This window comes from Nannobrachium achirus (assembly GCF_963921795.1).
Source record: "Nannobrachium achirus genome assembly, chromosome: 8".
NCBI classification, from domain to species: Eukaryota; Metazoa; Chordata; class Actinopteri; order Myctophiformes; family Myctophidae; genus Nannobrachium; species Nannobrachium achirus.
In genome coordinates this window covers 4,081,335-4,092,418 of record NC_137817.1, presented here as the reverse complement: position 1 = coordinate 4,092,418, position 11,084 = coordinate 4,081,335, and the positions used below count along the sequence as shown (strand labels likewise).

The following is an 11,084-nucleotide window of genomic DNA, read 5'->3' as shown; positions in this document are numbered from 1 at the left end:
CCACTGGCCTTTGGGTCCTGGTCCCACTCCCAGTGCAACATTACACATGTTATCTACTGTATATTCTATGGTCATTCAACACACTTAGGTTTGTAACTACTTTTTACTGTATGACTACTAGTAATATCTAGATATCTTGTATAACTTAACATTTTCACCTTTTCTTACATAGGCCTATATTACTTACTACTTATATGTTGTGTTATATGTTGGACACTTGTTGCACAGTCTAGACTAGAGGAGTCTTTCCACTTAATGCACAGGTAACCAGTAAAGTCACCGGAAAGAAACTTGCAGAGATTCAAATTTTGTATTTGTTTTACTGAGAATAAGGTTAGAAATAACTTCAGGATTACACATATCTTTCTGAGGTTAAGATCAGGAATAGGGTTAGGTTTTGGCACCGTTTTACTGAGGTTAAGGTTAGGAATAAGGTTAGGTTTAACCGTTTAGGCACAGAGATATATAAGGATATTAAGGATATAACAAGGATATAACTAATAAACCTTGCCTTACCCGAGTTTCCTTTTAGTTGACATCGAATCAGTGAACTGTACTGTCATGAAACTGTACCTTTTCCTATCCAAAACCTCTAATAAATACCTCAATCAATCAATCAAAATGCATAAACCATCAGCCCATGCAGGCGAGTTTCTTTCCGGCGACTCTTTTCTGGTATTCACTGCACATACAGGACATGTAGGCCCATGACTATATGTGACAAATATAAATCTTTCAATGTACAATGTACAATGTAATATTGCTATAAGCTGGCACGGTTCAACCTTCCAAGAATCTCTGGGATAACTAACAACGTTCCAGTATGGCTGTATTCTGAGTCTGGGACAGACAGTAAAACACAGTACACAGTGTGGCATTGTTTGTCCATGCCTTTCTCACACCTTGGTGACACAACAGGGACATGGGAGAGCTATTTAGTGTCCAACAAAAACAGGAGCTCTGACCTGGGGGACTCTGTGGTTCTCAACCTGTGGACCATTGGTGGGCCGTGAGTATATTTCAAGTGTGCCCCCAAATTATTGGTAAAACACGCTTTGAATGATAATGTAACATTAATATTATAAAACTTAAATATTAGTCCCATTGATGATTGATCCAAGCCGAAACACAATTGATTGATTGATTATTAAAATAAACATGCTTTGAAAATGCACGGGGCCCACCCATCTGAAGGGCAGCTACTGACGTGTTAAAGGGGAGAACCACCCATTTTCAACATTGAACTATGTCATTAATAATATATATCTTTGAGTTGTTATATGGAAATAAAAAATCACACCCAATGTGAAGTGAGCGGTGGTCGTTCTTGCATAACATCTTCAGACTAGGATTTAAGTCTAGGATGTACAGGCTATGCTACACACACACATTTTGCTATGAGGAAAAAGGCTACAGACATACGACATATGACATCACTAGACAAAAATGATGCTACGCACACACATTTTACTATGGCAAAACGCTGAGGAAAAAGGCTACGGACACACGCACAGCCACTTATAGGAGCGGTTTGCACCGCTCAAAAAGTCCCCCAACTCAAAGGTATATTAATGAATGTTGAAAATGAGTCGTTCTCCCCTTTTTGTGAACCAGTGAATTAAGTATTGGGTTTTAAACCATGTCTAGCATTGTTAGAAAACAAATGTATTTGTCCAAACTTCATCTGAAATAGGCCCAGGCCCAGCAGGCAAGGCAGGCCACGTGTATTTGCAGAATACATTTCTACCGCTCTAACCCTATACTTTGTTGAGGCCCCCAGGGCTAGGGCTACTAGGCCTTCTCCTGTTTTCACTCTACACTAAATATCTTTGCAGAAGATAGCTGATCTCCAAGCTCACATCGCATCGCAACACGACATGTTGTTTGGTTATAGATCTGCTATTTTCAGCTAATCTTCACCCCGAGAATAGGGACACAATAAGGCCGGGGTCATGCAGGTTTAACCCACAAGGTGGTTCAAAGTGTTTTACATTAACATTAAGACATTATAAGACACAGGGCCCTATTATGATCCAGGTCTTATGCCTTATGCCTTAACTTCCTTGCCTTTTTTTACTATTTAGTTTTTGTTTTTTAAATATTTCAAATAGCTGATCTGCAAGTTCACAATGTGCAGATGTAGATCAGCATTTGAAGTATTTAAAAATGTTTTTCAAAATAGTGAAAAAAGGGTAAAGAAGTTAAGGCATAAGGCATAAGACCTGGATCATAATAGGGCCCACAGTGTTAAGACAGCATTATAGGACATTGATCACACCCAAATACATGCATTATAACAACACACACACACACACACACACACACACACACACACACACACACACACACACACACACACACACACACACACACACACACACACACACACACATGCATAACCACCACAGCACAATAACAATAAGCCCAACAAACACATTCCCTCACACGTAACGAAACAATAAGCACAATAATAGAACAATAAGGTGGGTGCGTCCCAGAGGCATGCTGGGAATCCTTCCTCAGCCACTAACAGCCCAGGGACACACTAAACCACTGTGTCTGTCTACGATTGCTGAATTGGATGAACCGCAAACATTTGGCGAAAATAGACGATCTACAAGCTCACAACACGTTGCGTTATGCGAGTTGTGTTGTCAGCTTGTGGAGCGGCTATTTATGGGCAAAGCTATTTAGTGTAGAACAAAAACAGGAGGGTCAGGGGGCCTAGAACAGAGCCCTGGGGGACTCCGGTCAACTAAGTATAGGGCATAGCAGTGGGTGTAGTTTACTGTGGTGCCACTAAAACATCGGCCATTCATTTTTCCCATAGGGATTTACAGAAATATTTATATAAATTATTTTAAGTCTAGAATCAAGCCATCCACGATCCTGGTGAATCATGACCATAAAACCTTTGATTCTGTGAAATATGAAATGTATTATCATATAATTATTTTTTTGTCCACAGACTCAAAGGTTTTCATCATTGATCAGGATCCAGCCCATTTCTTGCCTGGAGAAACAGTGAATGGTGTAAGGTGGTATAGAACAATTGAAGGCATATTGAAAAGAGACCCTGGGAGGCCGAGATGGTCACCTGGCAAGTGGCCTTGGTAGGACGTTGGTGGCTTCAAGCCATGACATCCCAAAAGACCCTCTTTGAAGACATAAGACAGTGGGTGAGGCCCAAGGGGTCTAACAGCGAGTCAGAGGCTCTGAGACGAGTCTGATATTGATGACGCCTATCGAGGCCCTCCTGGAGACAATCCAAAAACTGGAAGTGGGCATGTTTCCAGAGAGGTCAACCACCGATCGGTGTGAAAGGATAAGCAGTTATTCCTTGGCCAATGGCAAAGCTCTGCTCAACGCCTCATGGTGTCTTTTTTGCGATAGGCTACACCCACCACCAGGCTCCTTTTTGCTAATTGGCTGAAAACATAATCAGCTCTTTCTTGGCACATGACAAACCTTTCCAAAAAGTTGTTTGTTCATTTTGGATATCCTGCCTGCTGCTAACAGACAGACAGACAGACAGACAGACAAGCAACTGGGATAAAACCACAACAGCATCCATCAGTCTTACGAATAAGCACCAAGTCCGCGTGGGATAGGCTTACCGGACGTTTGATGAAATTAACTCATGAATAGCACTGCTCCCTTCACACTAGGTGTGATTTTTATATATACGGTATTTACCCATGACATTTAACCATGCACGTGACACTGTGATTTTATAAACCAGCTCCTATTTTTGTGTTCCTTCCATATATTTCACTCTCTCTTCCCCATTTATTAACTCTCCTTTCAACATGCAGCACTGAGTGCTTGCCAGGAGAATTTCACCCACTCTTTTACTTTGTAACTGTGTGACGTGACAATAGAGTATGATTGATTGATTGATTGATTGATAAGCCCCATCCAACTCACATCATGATTCATTAACCTTTCTCAGCCGTTTCAGTTCACATCATAGGAAGTGGTGGATCCACATTATACCAACCACCAACAGGAGCTTGTGGTTTGTTGCTGCTGATGTCATACCGTGATGATCTTTCATGTTTAATCTGTGCATGGTTTCTCGCTGTTTCGCTGGGGAAGAAGAGTCACGTTTTATTGTTTCATGTGGTGCAGCGCAGGAAGCTCAGTGGTTCTCAAGTTGGTGTCAGGGACAGGGACTTTAGGGACACCTGAGGAGGTTCCAGGGGGAAAGTGTGTTAAAATAGCATCAAAAACACTTTAACCCGGGGCGCCTGCTGGCCTAGTGGTCAAGGCGCATACCACATACTAAGCTATGATGCCTGCTGGCATTGCCGGTTCGATTCCCGATCCGGACGACCTTTGCCGCATGTCATTCCCCATCTCTCTCCCCATTTCCTGTCAGTCTGCTATCCTATCAAATAAAGGCAAAAAATCCCAAAAACAAATCTTAAAAAAAAAAAAAAAAACACTTTAACCCTATCCCCAGCATCTATTTATTTTGAAAATAGCGAACTGAGAGCCGGCTCTGCTATTAAATAAAATGTACAAATGTGAAATATGTTTTAAACATTTCAACAACACAAATTTCTAATGGTGGACGTCTCTGCCGGCACAAACTATAGTTTCAGGTGGGGGACCGCAAGCAAACTCTGAAATATGAATTTGGGTGTCCTTAACATGAAAAGGACCACCTCCATCACCATCAGGTTCCCCTGCTTTTACCTCACCTCACCTCACCTCACCTCACCTCACCTCACCTCCAAGACCAGCTGACAAACTTCCTCACACTGCAAGATCACTAATAGAGGGTATGCGTGTGACATCATCATCATACCCGGAAGTTATGTGGGAAGTGGGAACGCCTACTGAGTGGCAAAAAACTACTTTCTGGTCTTGACAGCCCATACATCCAAACAGAAAAGTCCTATCTGATTGCATTAAACGACTGATTGATTGATTGATTGATTGATTGAAGACATAATTAGAAGTTTGCATAGGAAAAGGTACAGCTTCATGAGGTACAGTTCACTGGTAGGGCAAGTGGCAAATAAGCACTATAGGCGTATTTGCCACTTATTATAACTCTATGATATTTGCACAGGAAACCACTTAGTATCTCATATAACATGACAGACGGATAGAACACAGTACTGTGCAGTAGATAGGCCTATTGTCAGAAAAGAAAAAGAAAAGGAAAAAATAAAATAACAAAAAATATATACAGTAATAATTACAAAGAAGGGTCTCTCTCTGTCTCTCTTTCTCTCTCTCGGTTTTCCTCATAGAGTTATTATAATAAGAAGGGTTTTCCTGCATTTCTCTGGCTCATGTCCTGTGTGTGTGTGTGTGTGTGTGTGTGTGTGTGTGTGTGTGTGTGTGTGTGTGTGTCTGTGTGTGTGTGTGTGTGTGTGTGTGTGTGTGTGTGTGTGTGTGTGTTGTGCGCATGCTCCCCTCATCCTCTCTCAGTCAGTCAGTCAGTCCAGTGCAGTGCTAGCCTGTTAGCCTAGCATCCCTCCAGCAGCAGCAGATCACTTCACTCCTCTACAGTGTAATGGCGGCCTCGGTGCTACAACTGGGGTCTGCGGCGGCGGCGGACAACAACAACACGGGAGGACCCCCGGCCTCGGTCCTCCCGGGAGCAGCGAGCTCTCTGGTCGGCCACCACAACAGCCTCACCCCGGGGTCCCTGGCCCACCACCACCTCCACCCGGCGGCGGCCCACCACCAGCAGGGCCCGGCGGGCCCGGCGTCGTGGAACCGCTCCCTGGACCGGGCTCTGGACGAGGCTGCGGCCACGGGCTGCCTCAACCTGAGCGGCAGAAAGCTGAAGGAGTTCCCCCGGAGCGCCTCCAACCACGACCTCACCGACACCACCCGGGCCGGTGAGTCCCAGGGCCGGGGCGGGGGGCCGGGGGGTCCGGGGACCCCCTGGGGGTCCGCAGGAGAAGCCGGTTAATGAGTGTGTTTGTGTTTGTGTGGATGAGTTTGAAGACTAGTTTGTTGTCAGTGTGAGTGAGGGAAACATTAGGCCGTGAAGGTGGTTCACTGTCCTCGGATACTGACAGGGGTGTGACGCCGAGCACGGTGACCGCTCGAAATCTGTGACTTTTACTTGACTTCCAAATATTGTTTTGATTGATTGATTGAAGACTTTTTATTTTTATTTAGAACGCAGGGTTGTTAGGGTTACTTTTAAAAAGGAATCCCCTACAGTTACAAGTTACTTGCAAAGAAAATGTAGTCAGTAACGTAATCTGATTATCACAATTTAAAAAGTAACTGCTAGTTACTTTCAGTTACTTTTGGATTACTTTTTAGCAAAACTCTATTTAATTAAATAAAACAAGTTTTACCATTGATAACTAGACAAGAATATCGAGCCTATGAAATTAGGAAAAGGACAACAGAATTTTACTTAAACAAAGTGGCAGTACTTTACGTTGATTCGACTTGATTATTTTATTGTTTGGCGTTATAACTTATTTGTAAAATTGATGAGTCAGATCCATTACTGTAATCCAGATTACACATTTTACAATGTAACCTGAGACTTTACAAGTTACCAGTTTTTTGTAATCTGATTACGTAATCCCGTTACATGTAATCCATTACTTAACAACCCTTAGAAGTTTGCATAGGAAAAGGATGTACAGTTTCATGACGGTACAGTTCACTGGAATAAGGTCAACTAAAAGGAGATCCTAGAAAGCACTTCAGCTTTTTTTTACACAGGAACCACTTTATGTATCTGTATCTCATATAACATTGAATGACAGACGGATAATAGAACACAGTAATACTATGCAGAAGAACTGTGTTCAATCAAAAACTTTCAAGAGCAACCTATCAAGAGCTGATGATTAGACTATAGAATAAAACAATTGTTTAATGTAAACAAACAATGGATCTGAGAGAGATCTGACCAACTTTAACACTTTATTGTTCCACAAACGGGACAGCTAGGGTTGCCTTTGAGGATGTTAACCGCCAACCTGTCATGAAATATGAATGTAGCCTATAATACATACACATAAATACATCATCAACAATAATTCTAGCAGTTCACCTGATCTCCCAACACGCTGACAGACAGGGTGTCATGTCATGGTGCTAAATAATAGATCATGTCATGGTGGGTGTCAATATCGTCATGGTTAAACCATAAGCAGAAGATGATATGTGACGATGACGACTATGAGGGGGTCACATAAATCGATAGGTCGTCGGGGTCTGTGTAACAGCAGTAAGTTAGTTTGGGAACTGTGAGTTGGTGGAACAACCTTTTCCTGTTGATTATAATAGTAGTAGTAGATTTAAATCAACGTTAACTAAAGTAAAAGCAAGCCCACAGTATCGATTTAAACCCTGGAACAACAATGACCCAAACAAACAAACAAAGCTTGATAGGAGCCACAGATAGCGTTGTTAGCTTCAACTGTCTGTGGAGCTGTTCGTTGTGGCAGACTGAGCACCGCGCGGGGCGGGTTGTTTAGAAACGGTCTCAAAGTGGTGGAGCTAAATGGTTTTTAACGTGTACGTGTGTGTCAAACACACTGGTTTGTGTAGAGTTTGTTTGTAAACTCCCGAGACCACGTTAGAATGTCCCGTCAGAACGCTCAGTGACGGATGGTGGCGGAGACAAAACAAACGCAGCCCTGCTGCTGTGGCTGTGGCACTGTCTGTGACAATGGCTCTGCTAGCATCTGACTGTCTGTATGTCTTGATTGATTGATTGAAGACTTCATTAGAAGTTTGCGTAGGAAAAGGTACAGATTCATGACGGTACAGTTCGCTGGTACAAGGTCAACTAAAAGGAGATCCTAGAAAAGACTAAGCTTATTTCCACAGGAAACCATTGAAGTATTCTCATATAACATTGAATGACAGACAGATAGAACACAGTACTATGCAGTAGATATAGTCAGGAAAAAAAGAAAGAATAAACAAAAAACAGTAAGTCTGTACAAACAGTCAGTATATACAAAGAATGGTCAGGGAAGGGTAGGGCTGGGCTATAGGTTTGTTTTTACCAGTTGCGAACGGCTGCCGCCTGTAAAGTCGTTTTTCAGGGCGATTTTAAAGGATGCTAGTGATCCACACTCCTTTATGGCCTTCGGTATGGCGTTCCACATTTTAGTGGTATAGCAGAAGAACGAGTTTGACCCTTTGTTGGATTTGACTCTGGATTGAACGTCTTGTCTCTGTCTATGTCAGGGGTCTTCAACGTTTTCAGGCCAAGGACCCCTTAGCTGAGAGAGATGAATCAGGGACCCCCACTACATATTGTATAACATTGTATAACAGCTTAGACTTGTTTGACAGCACTGTCATCATGTTGGAGGAATTTGTATTTTCAGATTTCTGAAAATACAAATACTTGAACGCCAAATACAAATACTCTACAAACCTCTTTGCCAAAACTAGCCGATCTACTGCGAGGCATTGTAAGCTTGTAGATCTGCTATTTTTGGCTAATGTTCCACTTAGAATAGGGATGCTATAATATAGCATCCCTATGGTTCAAATGGTTAATGTAAAAAACATGATCCTATCACACAAAGATTTGGCGGCCCCCTGTAGTAACTCTTAGGACCCCCTAGGGGTCCTGGACCCCCTTTTGAAGACGCGGCTGGTCTATATTGTCTGTCTGTCTATCTATGTCTGTCTGTCTGTGTCTGTCTTTCTCATCTATATGTCCATCTGTGTCTGGCTTGTCTATCTATGTCTGTCTGTATTGTCTGTCAATCTATATGTCCATCTATGTTGTCGTTTGTCTAGCGATGTGTCTGTCTACCTGTATCAGTCAGTCTATATCCAATTATAAGGTTTTGGTTCCTCAACATTATAATACAAAAATAATAATAGTAGTAAACAAATAATAAATAAGAGCAGCAGATAGCAGCAATAGTAAGTTGCTATTACGCAGTATGCACATTGATCATACATTGGTCATAGCGCTTTGAGTTGCTTGAAGTTGCTGTGTGCATTGTTCCTACTTCTAAATGTTCTGTGTGTGTGTGTGTGTGTGTGTGTGTGTGTGTGTGTGTGTGTGAGAGAGAGAGAGAGAGAGAGACTTTGTGCACACACAGTCTTGATATTCATGGTGTCACTGTCATCATGTGCCAGTGTGTGTGTTAACCACTTGAATCCCAGCATCTGGGGGGAACATTTGCCAAAAATAGCAGATCTACAAGCTTAAGCTTTTTGGGCTTGTATGGTGAAGAGATGTGGCGTAGAGACAGAGAGAAAAACGAGCGTACCAAGTGCAGTTGTAACTCGGGTCCATTTGAAGTATTGACTATTGAGGGTTTAATTGGCTAAAACATGTTCTCTACTATGTCTGTCTGTCTGTCTGTCTGTCTGTCTGTAAGTCTGTAAGCCTGTCTTCTGTGATTTTGTGGGACTGATGAGTGAAGATAGTCTCTTGGTTTACCTATGATCCTGGATGATATTTCTATGCATTTGATTTGATCTATCGTGTTTACTTTGCTTACTGTAAATAGCTCAGGATTAAGGTCTGGATCTTCCTAAATTTTTAATAGTAAATGAATCAGTAAACTACCAAAGCCAAATGCATCATCGCTAGTGCTTCGTTGACCGGGGTCCCGCAGGGGTCTAAAGCCTCTATCGTAGTCTAAGGCGAAGAGCCGTCACCTCACTGTGATGTAGTCTTCTAGCTATCACCTAAAATCTATTACATTGCGTAGCATAGGTGATAGCTAGAAAACTACACCACAGTGATAGCTTATCATCCCAGACTGTACTACGATAGGGCCATAAGCCCCCTGCTGTTTTCCCTCTACAGTGTAGAGCAGGGGTCTTCAACGTTTTCAGGCCTGGTCAAGAGAGAGATGAAGTAGGGACCCCCACAACCCATAGATACCAAGTTTAATCGTTTGACGGCACAATCATCAATGTATTTTGGATTCATGTCAATTTGTGTTTTCAGATATTTAACCACTTGAACTGTCAATAACTTGACCTTTCACTCTGTACTTGGTCTGCTCTTTTCCCCCTCTACACCAAAGCTCTTTGCCAAAAATAGATGATTTACAAGCTTGTAGATCTGCTATTTTTGGCTAAAGTTCTCAGAATATGGACGATAGGGTTCAAGTGGTTAATATAAAAGAGGTGTAAAAAAACGTTCTATCACTCAAAGATTTGGAGGACCCCCTGTAGTAACTCTGAGGACCCCCTAGGGGTCCCGGACCCCCTGTTGAAGACCCCTGGTGTAGAGTCTACACTAAATCTCTAATGTGAAAATAGCAGATCTTCAAGCTCACAGCACGTCGCAATGCAGCTGATGTTTCTAGCTGAGTTGTGAGGGGTTGTGATCTTGTAGATTTTTGCAGGATATTGCCTACATTTTTAGAATGTCAGGAGTCATGACATGACATGCCCAAAATATTGACGCTAGTGTTCTGGCAGAGGATCAATACCATCGTCTGTGTTCTCACTTCTCTGATCTGGTCTGGACCTGAAATAACCATGTCATCAGGTGGCTGGAACCAAGCGCGCCCGCCCTGCACCTCCAAAATGATTCCCCTAGTTTAAAAATGGGTTTAGTTTGGTGGTATAATCGTTTAGTTTGCTGCACGGTGGAAAGCCAGGTGACGCAAGGTTAGGGTTCATGTGATTTAAGACAGTGACGCTCATAAACGCAGCATTCACTATTTCAAGGGTCTTCAACAGGGGGTCCGAGTCCCATCAGGGGGTCCTCAGAGTTACTACAGGGGGTCCTCCGAATCTTTGTGTGATAGAAACTTTTGTCTCCTTTTTTTTATTAACCACTTGAATCCTAGTGTCCATAATACATATCCTGAGAACTTTAGCCAAAAATACGCAAAAAGGTTTGGTGTAGAGGGGAAAAAGAGCAGACTAAGTACAGAGTGAAAGGTCAAGTTTATTAAGTATCGACGGTTCAGGTGGTTAAATATCTGAAAACACAAATTGACATGAATCCAAAATACACTGATGATTGTGCTGTCAAACAATGAAACTACGGTATATGGACTATTGAAAGGTTGTGGGGGTCCCTGGCTGCTTCATGTCTTTCTCAACTAAGGGGTCCTTGGTCTGAAAACGTTGGAGACCCCTGCACTATT

At 42.5% G+C, this 11,084-nt stretch overlaps 1 protein-coding gene across 1 annotated transcript in view; it reads left to right on the top strand.

Annotated features, from left to right (window-relative positions):
* Window positions 1-5,530: 5,530 nt before the first annotated feature.
* lrch3 (leucine-rich repeats and calponin homology (CH) domain containing 3) overlaps window positions 5,531-11,084 on the top strand; it is a gene marked incomplete at its 5' end in the record, with an annotated part of 37,743 nt that continues 32,189 nt past the window's right edge. The window contains one exon of the mRNA XM_080731022.1: window positions 5,531-5,861. Coding sequence (XP_080587148.1) covers window positions 5,531-5,861 — 331 coding nt within the window. The remainder of the gene's footprint in view (window positions 5,862-11,084) is intronic.